Source organism: Venturia canescens, chromosome 4 (genome assembly GCF_019457755.1).
Source record: "Venturia canescens isolate UGA chromosome 4, ASM1945775v1, whole genome shotgun sequence".
NCBI classification, from domain to species: domain Eukaryota; kingdom Metazoa; phylum Arthropoda; class Insecta; order Hymenoptera; family Ichneumonidae; genus Venturia; species Venturia canescens.
In genome coordinates, this window is record NC_057424.1 from 17,768,562 (window position 1) to 17,781,666 (window position 13,105).

The window sequence follows — 13,105 nt, forward strand, 5'->3', positions numbered from 1 at the left end:
CCTATCCTACAGCGGGTTCGGATTCAATGACTTTCTCAAAAATAAACGAACGCTGTCATATCTGTGGTCGGTAAAAATCCTGTTCACATAGGCTAGTTTATTTCGAGTATGGCTTGATATTTGGAAAAAAAAACATCTGAAAACACCATATTCTCATGTTATCAGAAAACAAGGGGCAACTTTTATTTTCTCAACAAAAGGATGTCCGAATAAAACGTGTAACTATATGCTCTTTCGCACTCGCGCAACTGCGATGGATCAACTTGTTGAAAACAAAGTTGATTTTTTTTTGTATTTCGGAGCATATAGTTTTTGGATTTTTTTTTTAGACGAGAAGAGTTTGTAACTCATAAGATTTTGCATATGGAGTTGTAAAAATCAAAACTATAATGAATTTTTGAGTATGTGGAAAGTACCATAAACAAAAATTCAGCTGTTATTCCTTTTTATCTAATTCTTGAATTTGCTTAAATGCCCTACGATTTCATGGTGGTAAGAATTCATTGGTTGTTTTTTAATTAACACTTCCGGCTCACGATGACTCACGAAGCCACTAAACAACGTCGAAACACGCGGGAAATCCCCGCAATCACAAGATGATGATATAATTTAACAAAAAGCTCTTAATCCCTGCAGATTCGCGGCAGTTGATCGGCGAAACTTGTTTGAGAAGCACAATTAAAGTAATAAAAGTTGTCCGAAGTCATAGTGAATTTTTTCAAAAATAATTTTGTTTTTCATCATGTTCGGCCCCTCAATAAGCACGACAGTAATTTTTTTTTCAACAGCAATATCAGTTTTCTCATACGAAATTCCAACGCCGAAATTCGAACGATTACGACTTGGAGGGATTCGAGTATCCATACGTGGTAATTTTTTAATATAAATCCATTAATGCGGAGATTAAAATTCCTGGCGAAATTATTGAACACATAATCGTTCAATAGTACAAATAGTTCAAGAGTTCAATTGAACAAATAAAACAATGAAGTTTTGTTACAAAGTGCTGATATCACTGTTATCATTATATATATTCACGCAATACTTCGAATGACGTAAATCTCGTTTATCGACTCATTAATTATCGCACCATGGCGAGTCAATCGGCTCTGATCTCTGATTAATTGCAGATGAACCGGGTGTGCAATTTTTCGCGTTGCACGCAAACGTCAATAAACCGATAGAGATAGGCGACGCGGGCGCCATCGTCGGTGAAGTGATCAACCCGCGAAACAATTGGTGGTCGTTCGATGACAATAATGTTGCATTGCGTAAAGGAGATATTTTGCACTATTGGATTTATGTTCAAGTAAATGGCTCATCGCACAAGAGACTCGATCTCGAAACCCTTGACGGTAGTCGAACAGCTTTTGTTGTAATATTTCAAAAAATGACCTTCGATCGTTTCTAATTTTTCATACGATTTCATGAAAAACTAACAGAAACTTTTATTTTCTTTTGATTTTTGAATTATCTTTGAAACCGCAGTAAAAAGCAAATTTGGAATTTGACAGAAAATTAAAGCTCCGCGGAAATTCGGCCTCTCACAATTTTATAGGTGAGAGAAAAATGTTGAGTCCGCAGAATTGAATTGGTTTTTCAATAATTCCGTATAGGTGATGCATCAGCGGGCGGAACGACCAACTGTGAAAAAAGCGTTACTAGTGTTCGCGGTAAAACAGAAAGCTGTCGAGATCATTTGATATTCGAAGAAAATTTCGACGTTGACATTGATTCCGACGGGTATCCGCCCAAGGGAAAATCATCTTTTTCACGGGAAATAATCATTCCTTTAGATCCGGTAAATTTTATTCACCGTAGAACATTATAGATCATTTCAATAATTAATAATCAAATATTCGAGCAGTCTTTCTGTATATAAGCAATAGTCTTTCTCAATACGCAAACCTTAAGCAGTCCTCGTTTTGTAATATTTCTATAACTTTCATTCACTTGAATACTTCGAGTTGCATCGTTCCCAAAAGTTGAATTTCATTCCCAAAATCGATTGCAAATTATATATTAATTTTGCTGAATTTATCACAAATTTTCAAATTCACCATTTCACGTTACAGGATTACGAATTTTGCATTTATCGAGAATTGCCTAACAGTTTAAAATTTGAAAACGGGACAATGTCGATTGGTCCACTTATTTTGGACGAGGTTTACGGTTACAATACGACCTTTTACGGCCGCTTGGATCTCTCGGAGTAAGTCAACCTTGAATTATCATTAATTTTTTGTTTCAATACCATTTTATCATTTTATCATGTCAATTTTCTTTCAAGATCTTGCACCGGGTCAGTGCCTTTAGAATGTAATCGACGTGCCATTGGCTCCAGTATTCTACCACCCATAATATCAGCTCGGCTTACAACGAAAAAATCCTTTCACTTTCGTTACGGAAAAATCGAAATACGAGCCAAGTTTCCTGCGGGTGATTGGCTTTATCCAGGTATTCTCCTTCAAAAGACGATATTCCATCCAATAAATCCGATCTTCGTACGTAGCTGAAACAAAATGAAAAATGAAAAATGAAAAATCGAGTTCAAGGCGATCGATTGAACGGACATTATTTCCCAAGGCTCGAAAATGCAGATAATTTATTCACAGAATTTTTTTCACAGAACTTTGGTTACAGCCAAAGCAGCAAATTCATGGGACAGGATATTTGAGTGGCCGAGTGATTTTGGGTTTGGTCCGAGGAAACGAGTATTTAACGAAAATTTCGGAATCGGAAAATACACAATACGGTTCAACATCGCTAGAGTTTGGTTTGCGAGTAGGACCGAGCGAAAATGTACGCGAGCAAAAAGTCATGAAGAAACGATCATCGGGTACGTGGAACGAGGATTTTCATGTCTACACAACGACTTGGAATGATGAGGGTTTTCGATTTGAGGTCGATGGCGAAGAAATCGGAAGAATCGAGCCAGGGCAATGGTCAAAATCTAATCATTACGAAGGACGTTCTGAGCCAACGAATAACAGCATGACTCCTTTCGACAACGAGGTATTTTTTCTTCTATTTTTTAAAAACTGTATCGATTCACTTCTGTAATGATGAATTTTTCAGTTTTACATCACAGTCGGTTTGGGGATCGGTGGAATTCGTGTTTTTCCCGATGAGATTGTGAGCGGAAGGAATGTAAAACCTTGGAGAAATATCGAGGCAAAGGTAGAAAAAAAATGATTCATCGTATAATCGAATTGTAAAATGTTTGAAAACTGATAAGAAATGGTGAGTTTTTAATTGAAATGTATTGAAAGGGTCGATCCGTTGAATCGTTTCAGGCAATGTTAAACTTTTGGCGGGCCAAGGACACATGGATGCCGAGCTGGGGAATGAGAAACGAGGTCAGAGATTCGCACTTTAAACTGGACTACATACGAGTCTGGACAGTTTGAAGTTCGACAGTTATATTGATCAGTTAAAAAGAGTGATCGATAAACGTTGTCTATTATCGTGTATATTGTGAATTGTGGAAAGACGCGAGTGTTGGATGGCTTTTGTGAAGTTTTATTCATTTTTATATTAACGTGCCACTTGGTAGAACCGGTTTTGAGATCCTTCGAGTAGAATGAGCTGCCTTATGATGATTTATCTCTTTCTCCTTTCATTGTGTGTGTTTTTTTGTCTTCGTTTCGCGAAGGCTCCGCAGGAATGATGCGAGGACAAAGCTTATAGACGTCGTTTTATCCTCATCAGGAATCCCCGGCTGAAATACTTCGGTCCTTTATCCACAGAAAAAAGTTGTTCACGGGCGCGTTCACCTTGCTCCTCGAGACCTTGACCTTGTAAATCCAAATGCAACATCCAACTCGAAATTTCATCCTCTTTCTCAACATTTCGTTTTCCCTTTTCTCAGTACAGTAAACGCCAGTCTGTCCTCTAAGCTAAACGTCTGTCCTTCCTCGTTTTACAATTTTCTTCTTAAATCGCCTGTAACGAAAGTGAATATGTATCATAAACAAAATATTGATAATAAATTATTCGTCATCATTGTGTTAATCGGAATTCACGTTGCAAATTTTTCTTCGGATGCTTCAGAACGCGACTCGCCCAGTAAGTTTGTACAATTTTTACTAATTCTTTGCTACAACAAACATCATTTTTTTTCAATTTTCAACATTTTTTATCATCTGCATCGATTTCGTACTCATTATTTTATTTATAATTATTGAGTGCCATGAAATAACTAAATGAATTGTATTTTTTAAATATTCATGATATATTAAATTCCACCAAAGTTTTTGGTGAAATTTTTTACGATTTTTTACAAAATTCTAGAATGACATTTGTAAATTTCGAAGAGTTCAATAGAGTTATAGAAAAAGCTATCGATAGAGAACCGAAATAATCAATCGAATTATTGAGAAGATAAGAATTGTGAGAATTACCTTTTTTCATTCGTTTTATAGAAAATGATTACGTTCTAAGGAGTTGTATGTCGAGTGTTGAATTGAGCAGACGTAATATTGACACGCCGGTACAAAAATTGCCAGCAGCTTCGGAGCGTCCTCGTGGTCGGACAGCAACGTTAGAGGTGACACAATCACCGTTGAAACGAGACCGCATCAAATTTGCGGACGAGAAAATGCAAGAATGGTCTCGAAGAAAATTTATTCAGCAACGTAGCGTGATGAGAGGACGTCCGGCGAGAGTAATGATCGCCGATACCCCCTTAACGACTCTATCGCTACAGCGAAAAGGTCGTAACGATGGACCTCAATTGTTTGTGAGAAATGATCACTTACCGGAAGTTCGAAATTCCCGATTCGGTAACAAAAGTGATAAAACTGAAGCCTCGATCATTTTGATCCAATCGGCGTGACCAATTTTTTTCTTTTCTATGAGTTATTAAAATCGGAGTAATATCGAGACCTTTGAGGACTTTACGTAAAATTACACAACAAAAGGATACGATAAATTTTCGTAAAAGCGAAACGGTTCACTAGAATGTTGACGTTCAATTGGAAAAAAATTTCAATATCGTGTTTATATTGTATGTACAGTTTATTGAACGAGTTCACGTTGTTATGTTAATCCATAAGTTCTTGGAAAATGCTAAATCGTAAAATAAATTTCGGACTCATGAGCTGGACGCCTTCACGGCTTCCGGTAACCTTTGTATTTCCACCTGTAATCAATAAATCAAATACCGAATTAGTTTTTGACATTTGTGCAATTGATTCATTCGTTTCTGTGATTTTTCGAAATTTTCTCCAAGTCAATTTCACGTTTGAAGGGCCATTTAGAACTGAATTTTTTTCAAATATTCTTTTTCATTGGTTCATGAGAAGGAGAATTTTTCATAATATCTATGTAGTCTCAAATTGTTTTGGAAAGCATCAATGAAAAATTACCTTGGTGACTTTCATGGCAACTCCTTCAGGTAAATTTCTCTGGAGATATTCAAGAAATGTGTCAGCTGTTGATCCGGTAAGATTGATCACGTCTATGTGCCGGAAATATGTTCTTGTTTCGTACTGAACTCGATGTTTTTTGTAGATGTGTACACATTTGAGAAGTGTCCAGCGTTCTTTCACAGGTTTTTTTACAGCATAGCTGTATAGTTATCATCCAAAATGTTAAGAAGGATTAGAATGATTTATTTCTAGAATATACAAATATATGCCAATGACAATATGCAATTAAATAACAAAAACTTACTTTCTCACTAAATTGATACCTAAATGTGCAGCAGCCATTCCTACAAATTGCCCATAACTTGTCAATACTGCTTGCTCGTTGCCTCTTAGTTCCATATTGATTTGGCTGTAAAGCTTATCAAGCTGTGGCGGCTAGAAAAATCAACCATTAAATTAGTGAAAAAAGCTTCGGTAGATATTCACAGAGAACAGAAGATTTGGAATGAATCGGATGGAGAAGCAGAGACTTTAATTATTATGATTCTTTCAGGTAGTATTTCCATTGTCTCTGGAAACTCAAGATAACAAGACAATTGTGACCATTGATTTCATTATACATTTTGGTGAGTATTGATCATTATCAAATAAAATAAGCTAAACAAATGATATAACTTTTATTTTACTCTTGGAAGAGATTGATTTTTTAAATATTTTACAAAAATAAATTACTTTCAAATAGTAATAGTTTTAAATCGCTTGTGATTGTGTATTTTGAATCGAAGTTAGGTTTCTCGAGTGTGAGTATCATTAGAAAATTTCCATATAATGTTCAGGAGAAATTTCTGAAAATTCGAAATACCTTTTCTACTGGTTTTTGAAGAGCATATGTGACAGCAGACGAAAATCTCAGAGGTCCCAAGTTTGATGACAATAACTTTGTCATACCGTTCGTGAGTAAATATCCCTGTTTTTTTTTTAAAGAAAAACATTTTTATATTATGAAATTGTGTACAGCACCGATTAATGCTCATCGATCCTTTGAATTCATACCTTTGATAGAAACATTTTTGTACACACAATAATTTTCACCAGAAATGTTTTAACAAGTGATGCGTTCAAGGTTTCCTTAAAGACACTCAAGAGTGGATTGGAAATGATAAATTATAACAAGACTGTGTCAACGCGACCCAAGCCCAACCTGGAATTATAGGTTACGTTTTACTTTACTGCCGGGGAGTTCATCATTACTTGTTATTCGTTCGATATTCGAGTTTTCTGTAATCGATATACTCGTCGATATTTTCGATTATACATTCGAGCCATTCGAGCGCAGTATTGCTTTGAGGTTATAATTATATGTCATCGCAAAGAAAATCAATCGTCTACTCGTCTACTTCATTTTACGGCATGACACTCGTTATAATTTCATTACAATTGGATTTGCTATTGCTATGCTTATAAATAAATTAATTAATTACGTCGCACTACATCAATCAGGACCCTCTCTGACGGGATTCGACCACAGTGCATTGGTGTAGGGTTTACAAAATGTCGACGTGTGAATAAGCATTCCGTAAAAAATAAAAGCCTCAGGGCTTCAGCGAGATCTCCAGAGTGTTGTTTGTTGTAAAAAAATATCTGAGGATTATTTTTAAAGTCAATTTTCTTATCAGGGTACAAGGGTACGGAAAGAATATATTCCATGAGTTAACAAACACTCGGTATGTTAGCTTGGTCATAGAAATAAAAAATCATCGGCTTTCGGGTTGCTTTCGGTCGGATAAAACAATGAACTGTCAAAGCGGTGATGTTTCGGTGATTCATGTCTGATAATGGCTGTTTTACAATCTTTCAACATGGGTGATATAGTTCATCTTAATGTTGGGGGGACAAGGCAAGTACAAAAAAAATTGAATAAAATTTTACAACAAAAGTACATTCATCATTTTCCTATAGCATCTTTTTACTTCAACTTTCAAACCATCTTAGTTTACATAGGAGATTTGCATAAAAAAACATATTCTTTGGTTGTACCATTTGTTTTTGTTAAAAAATTATTAAATAATATTTATTATTTATGAATGTAGATTCTCAACATCTTGTCAAACTCTGACATGGATACCAGACTCATTTTTCACTGCATTGCTCAGCAATAGAATGACGTCACGGAGAGATGAAAATGGGGCGCTTTTCATTGACAGAGATCCAAAAATATTTGCAATTATTCTTAACTATTTGCGTACACGAGACATCGATCTGAAAAATATGGATATACGTGCTTTAAGGCACGAAGCTGAGTATTATGGAATAACTCCTCTGGTAAAAAGACTGATGCTATGCGAGGATCTGTCGCAGTCTTCTTGTGGAGACGTTTTGTTCTATGGTTATTTACCGCCACCATGTGAGTCACAATTTGTACTTTGAGCTTGGATTTTGGGGCTGATTAATCTATATTGAATCTATTCTCTCGTACTCATAATCAGGCATTCCGTTGCACGAGCCTCCAGCAGTTACTCCCAATGTCAGTGACGTTTCAGTCCATGGACGACTTGTTGGGACACAGAGCTTTTCTAGAACTGAAACCCCCAGTACTTCATATGGAAATTCTCAAACTGTAGGACCTTCCAATCAATCTAATAATACCAATGGTAAAAATAATAGTGGAAACTATAGGTTTACAAGTAACAAATAATTCAATTATGTATTTAGATCTGTCAGAGTACATGAAAAAACGAACAGATAATCAAAAAACTGGCTTTCGAGAAGAAAAAAGAACTTTATCAATTTCATTAATACATTCGGTGTAACTCGGCATTCGCAGGTCAGCGGAACCCAAAAGCATCAACTTCTTCTCATGGTCGAAATTCATCACTCGATTATCGAATTTCTCAGAGGGGTTTGTCACATTCGAGAAACTCATCTTTGGATCTGAGACATGTACGAAACAGTTCCGCAGATATGAACAAAATGTTCAAGAATGACATTGGCCTGATTTTTGGACCGCAACAAGGTATGTCAAACTGACGTAACTTTCCAATATTGTATAGAAATTAGATTCCTTGGCTTTCAACTCAAAGACGTTGTTCTTCATTAGTTCGAAAGAACTAATATCAGATACGAACTAATGGTCAGAGTTTGTAATACAAAAAAATAATGAACATTTTCAGGCTGGTACGATCCACTGCGAGTACACATAATAAAGGCTCACCACAATTGGATAGTAATAGCGTACGCTCACTTCATAACGTGTTATCGTTTAAAAGACTCATCCGGTTGGCAACATGCATTCACGAGTCCACATATCGAATCAATAATAGAGAGAGTAGCGATAAATGCAAAAATGGGCAGCGGTGCTGAAGGGAAAATGGTAGCGATTTCGTATGCGAGTCAAGTGCGATTATGGAGCGTTTCGGAGGATGGTATTAAGGCGAATATTGGCACGTTCAATCTGAACGTACGCGTCGAATATTTGTTTTTCATCGGTAGCCAATTGGTCGCACTTTCTTCAACCGGTAAAATTGGTGTTTGGCACGCGATGTCTCAACATTGGCAAATTCAGGACGTCGTACCGATCTCTTCGTTCGATACCGCTGGCTCTTTTTTATTGCTCGGTTGCAACAACGGCTCTATTTATTATATCGGTACTTAGAATTTATTTAATCCTCTCTCCTACGCTCTATTTCTATTTTTTTTTCACGCCTCATTTTTCTCCGCTTTATTTTCTTTTCCAGACATGCAAAAGTTTCCGTTACGCATGAAAGATAACGATTTACTAGTTACGGAGTTGTACAGAGATCCGAGCCTCGACCCGATCACCGCCATTTCGGTCTATTTGACACCGAAAACAAGTAAGCTTCTAAAATTTCATTATAATTTGTGGGCTCTATCGGCTAATCGCGATTAAGGACTTACGTACACATTTGGTTTAGAATAATTAACAAAATTGTACCTTTCTTTCAAAAACGTTTCGTTTTTGCAAACTCTCGAGAAATGTGTTCTCGTTTATAAATTTCTCGTGCTAAAGTTTGGTTATTATCGTGTACGTGAACCTTCGCGAGTTTCCATGTATGTACAGTTGTAGCAAAATAGTTCTGACGACAAAATCTTGCCTAAAATTATCATGAATTTTCATATTTTATAAAAAAAATGTCTACTAAAGACAATTTTTATTTTGCTGCAAAATATTAATCAAATACATCGAAACTCACTCGATAAAATTTACAATAAGTCATTAATAGTGAAGAAAGTGAATACATGAAAAAATAGACCAATTTCATCGTATATTATTTTTTTTTCTTCCAAATATTGTACGTTAACTCACCGAGTACGTTTTCCTTTGCCACATGATTTCGTACCGTACAACTGGAAACGTAGCGCAAGGCAAGTATGGGTCAAAATCGCAGTAAAGTCGAAGGAGTCACACTACTATTGCATTTTATTTGCCACAATAAAAAAAATTGCATCTCCCGCATATAAACATATTTCCATCAATGTACGTGGAGTTGTAGTAAACCTGGCATATTTACCATTTTTATCATAAACATAATAATAATAATCCACATAAATTATCATTTAAATCGAGTTGATTCACCTTGTTCGTAATTTATAAACATTTCATATTTTTACTTAATGACCCTCCATGTACGCTATCATTTGTCTCATCGTATTATCTAATACGTGTTTCATTCGTTCATCAAATATGTTTTTCAATTTTTATGAATTAATTTTTTATTGTTATCTTGCAAGACTTCGTTCATTGGCTCAAAACCCTTGCTGTCCTAATGCGTCCAGTTGTACTTGTGCAGATCGTAAGTTGCGTGATTCCGATCAGTCCACATTTTTTTCAACCGCACGGACGATACTAGCGTTTTACAATTGTTTTTTTTTTTCTTTCTTTCCTCCAAATTAATCTGCGCTAATATCGACGTAGCGGTTTTTATTTGAGGTCAGAGCTTTCCAGCTTGCTCTCCTTATTCACATAGTATTATGTTCCATGCCAGCATCTGAGAGGGGGAGGGAAGGTAATGGAAAATGAAAAATTCAAATAAAAAATTAAAAAGTAAAAGAAAAGAAAAAGTGGTACAAAAATTTAAGTAAATTTTCAATTTTCACGGAAAATATAATTAAGCTATTATTATTGTGCGAGAATGATTCCTCCACTTGATCATTTGCATGTCGTACAGTGTGTACCTCATAAAATTGTGTTTCATTCATCCCCCTTGGAGCATGTTTTATTGTCCATGTTGAATATTGTAATTAATTCTATCGATTTTTTCATTCAATCATTCAATCATAATTTTTAACCTTAGAACTAGTTTAATTTTAACTCCGAAAACATAGTCGATGCACTTATCACATACGGAAACAAATATTTTGCACAGATTTTTCAACTCGTCGCGTGTGGTATTTCAAGTTTTTGTCTCATATGTTCACGCATACACGTTTCTTTCGGTTTTTCGTTTTTTTTTTCTTTATCGATTGTTATTTCTGGTCTCTTTTCAATGATTATATCGTTACCGGAAGATATTTTATCCCTTCTCACAGGTCTCTGTGGCAATTGGATCGAAATCGCTTATGGCACGAAATCCGGAAGCGTACGTGTGATTGTACAGCATCCGGAAACTGCTGGTCATGGACCTCAACTATTTCAGACTTTTACCGTTCACCAAAGCAGTGTTACGAAGGTAAAATACTTTTGTTTTTTGACCATCGTCATTCATTGCGCCACCTTAAACATTTTACGACTGGTTTCCAGGTAACTCTGTCCGAAAAATATTTGGTTTCGGTTTGCTCGGAATATAATCATGTAAGAAGCTGGGCCGTGACGAGGTTCAGGGGGATGATTTCTACGCAGCCAGGCTCGACGCCCGAAGCAAGTTTCAAAATTGTGTCTCTGGATTCTGTCGATTCGTGTATCAGTTACCCAGCGGGCAACGATTTCGGTAAAATAAAAATGAATATCTTATTCATTCATATTTACCATGATGCTAATGGATATGATAATGACGATTTTCATTCGTAGGACCTTTCGGTGAACAAGATGACGAACAAGTTTTCGTGCAAAAAGTCGTGCCCGAAACCGATCAATTGTTTGTTCGATTGGCCTCGAATGGCAAAAGGGTTTGCGTCATACAATCTGTCGATGGTAGTATTATAACTTCATTTTGCGTTCACGAGTGCGAAGGATCTAGCAGAATGGGCTCCAGACCAAGGAGATTTATTTTTACTGGACATTCCAACGGTACCATTCAAATGTGGGATTTAACAACTGCTCTCGATCCTTCCTTCGACTCGGCTCAGGGTAAAGCTCCATTTTTATATTCTCCAAAGCAGCATTTCATTCAAGCAGTGCAGAAATATTTTTATGACGCTTTTTTGCAATTTTTCGTATCTCAGTCAGCCTAACGCGCCATTGAAATAATACTATTACAGTAAATTGTCGAGTAAATTTATATAAAATTGCTATTCCATGTTTTACAGGGAATTAAATATTTACTTTGCTTCAGTAAGGAATTACGTTTGAAATACTTGTGCGACTGCTTAATTCTGTTTCGAATACGAATAAAACGTAAAATAAAAAATACTAATGGATTATTAATCGATGGTCGAATTACAGCGAAAAACGTGGCCGGTGGGCCAACGCCGGAGGAGCTTTGGAAATTATTGGACCAATGTGATTTGAGCAACAGTCATTGTTCGACACCGTGTTTAAGCCCGTGTCCATCACTCGTTGCAACTGGACCAAGGCTCAAAGCGAGCAACGTTTTGTTTCTCAATCAATCCCAAAACTCCGAGTCTAGCCCGAACTCTAGCCAACTATAGAACATTTTTCCCAAGAGATCAAAGACTGTCATGATAAAAGGAGCGAATGATTGTTGAATCGTGGTGGAATGAATAAACGTAGATCGTGCGCGAATGGAAATTTCTTAGCTGATTCGTCTGTTAGATTCGTTTTAGTATAAATAATGACGAATCAGCCTAATTGTATACACAATGAATTTTTTCATAATTGAATTGCAGGAGGCAAATCTCGACAATGAATTTTACGGATTACTCGTATTTTGTTACGTTTGTGCGATATGAAAATGTTTTAATGTTCGAAAAAACGTAAAAATAATCGTTGTGACTGGTTTATCGCTCTGTCTCTCTGTGATAAAAATAAGAAAATCGATGTAAACATTCGTTGAAATCTCTGATTTCAAGATTTGTACATAATGTTTTATTATAAAATAAAAATAGAACACAAATATTGTCATGTCAAACAGACTGCAATGGTTCAATTCACTGGATGATAGTCGTTATGTCTGTTTTATTTTCTACTTAGTAATGGTTTCACTGCACTTGTTTGTAGTTTGCAAATTAATTATAATAGTATCCAAAAGAATGATAAAATCGATAAAAAACGTCGCTCGTCCCTGAATTCACCGAACAAATTTACATTGTGTATTTCGATGATATTAGTCAAACTTCTAATCCTAATAATTATTCAATCCTTAGTCTCGAATGGAGAAAAATTCTTGACCTCATTACTGGTCAAAGTGGATTCACCAAATTTGCCAAACGATTGTAAATGTTTTGGCACCTTATGAATTCCTACGCAATGACATTTCGTTTGTGAACTTGGGATGTTTTCGATTCGTTTCTTTTCATTTTTAAGAAGATGGCGTCATTATATTGGCTCGAAAATTCTTTTTAATTGTTATATCTCAAACTCTTATAACAATACTTTG

The 13,105-nt window shown here is 35.9% G+C and overlaps 4 protein-coding genes across 6 annotated transcripts; 3 read left to right on the forward strand and 1 right to left on the reverse strand.

Moving 5' to 3' along the window:
• The first annotated feature begins 642 nt into the window (after positions 1-642).
• On the forward strand, positions 643-4,020 carry LOC122408812 (beta-1,3-glucan-binding protein-like). The gene is made up of 8 exons (XM_043415869.1): positions 643-869; positions 1,131-1,355; positions 1,617-1,801; positions 2,076-2,212; positions 2,291-2,457; positions 2,630-3,015; positions 3,079-3,180; positions 3,297-4,020. The coding sequence occupies exons 1-8, from the start codon at positions 743-745 to the stop codon at positions 3,408-3,410; spliced, it is 1,443 nt and encodes a 480-aa protein (XP_043271804.1). The 5' UTR covers positions 643-742; the 3' UTR covers positions 3,411-4,020.
• LOC122408817 (uncharacterized) lies at positions 3,933-5,172 on the forward strand. Its single transcript, XM_043415875.1, has 2 exons — positions 3,933-4,068; positions 4,425-5,172. Exons 1-2 carry the CDS (start codon positions 3,963-3,965, stop codon positions 4,835-4,837), a joined length of 519 nt encoding a protein of 172 aa, XP_043271810.1. The 5' UTR covers positions 3,933-3,962; the 3' UTR covers positions 4,838-5,172.
• On the reverse strand, positions 5,001-6,951 carry mRpS10 (mitochondrial ribosomal protein S10). The gene is made up of 6 exons (XM_043415876.1): positions 6,854-6,951; positions 6,426-6,573; positions 6,235-6,339; positions 5,677-5,807; positions 5,370-5,571; positions 5,001-5,143 (listed from the first exon to the last, which is right to left on the reverse strand). The coding sequence occupies exons 2-6, from the start codon at positions 6,438-6,440 to the stop codon at positions 5,096-5,098; spliced, it is 501 nt and encodes a 166-aa protein (XP_043271811.1). The 5' UTR covers positions 6,441-6,573; positions 6,854-6,951; the 3' UTR covers positions 5,001-5,095.
• LOC122408810 (BTB/POZ domain-containing protein KCTD3) lies at positions 6,700-12,637 on the forward strand. Of its 3 annotated transcripts, XM_043415865.1 has the most exons (12): positions 6,700-6,909; positions 7,049-7,269; positions 7,463-7,776; positions 7,859-8,023; positions 8,197-8,385; positions 8,543-9,016; positions 9,107-9,223; positions 10,376-10,396; positions 10,920-11,059; positions 11,131-11,317; positions 11,398-11,676; positions 11,992-12,637. In XM_043415865.1, the coding sequence occupies exons 2-12, from the start codon at positions 7,208-7,210 to the stop codon at positions 12,195-12,197; spliced, it is 2,154 nt and encodes a 717-aa protein (XP_043271800.1). In that variant the 5' UTR covers positions 6,700-6,909; positions 7,049-7,207; the 3' UTR covers positions 12,198-12,637. The 3 variants fall into 3 exon arrangements, with proteins under 3 accessions (XP_043271800.1, XP_043271801.1, XP_043271802.1); XM_043415866.1 differs by lacking the exons at positions 6,700-6,909; positions 10,376-10,396 and adding an exon at positions 9,750-9,755 and having other exon boundaries at positions 7,064-7,269; XM_043415867.1 differs by lacking the exons at positions 6,700-6,909; positions 10,376-10,396 and having other exon boundaries at positions 7,064-7,269.
• Positions 12,638-13,105: the final 468 nt, after the last annotated feature.

Coding starts and splice junctions, on each gene's coding strand:
- LOC122408812 (XM_043415869.1), top strand. CDS start 743: ATGTTCGGCCCCTCAATAAGCACGACAGTAATTTTTTTTTCAACAGCA. Junction 870..1,130: donor GATTCGAGTATCCATACGTG/GTAATTTTTTAA, acceptor GATTAATTGCAG/ATGAACCGGGTGTGCAATTT. Junction 2,458..2,629: donor GGGTGATTGGCTTTATCCAG/GTATTCTCCTTC, acceptor TTTTTTTCACAG/AACTTTGGTTACAGCCAAAG.
- LOC122408817 (XM_043415875.1), top strand. CDS start 3,963: ATGTATCATAAACAAAATATTGATAATAAATTATTCGTCATCATTGTG. Junction 4,069..4,424: donor TTCAGAACGCGACTCGCCCA/GTAAGTTTGTAC, acceptor TTCGTTTTATAG/AAAATGATTACGTTCTAAGG.
- mRpS10 (XM_043415876.1), bottom strand. Junction 5,808..6,234: donor TTCAAAAACCAGTAGAAAAG/GTATTTCGAATT, acceptor TGATTTTTCTAG/CCGCCACAGCTTGATAAGCT. Junction 5,144..5,369: donor TTGCCATGAAAGTCACCAAG/GTAATTTTTCAT, acceptor TATTGATTACAG/GTGGAAATACAAAGGTTACC.
- LOC122408810 (XM_043415865.1), top strand. CDS start 7,208: ATGGCTGTTTTACAATCTTTCAACATGGGTGATATAGTTCATCTTAAT. Junction 7,270..7,462: donor CTTAATGTTGGGGGGACAAG/GCAAGTACAAAA, acceptor TTATGAATGTAG/ATTCTCAACATCTTGTCAAA. Junction 9,224..10,375: donor CTATTTGACACCGAAAACAA/GTAAGCTTCTAA, acceptor GTTCCATGCCAG/CATCTGAGAGGGGGAGGGAA.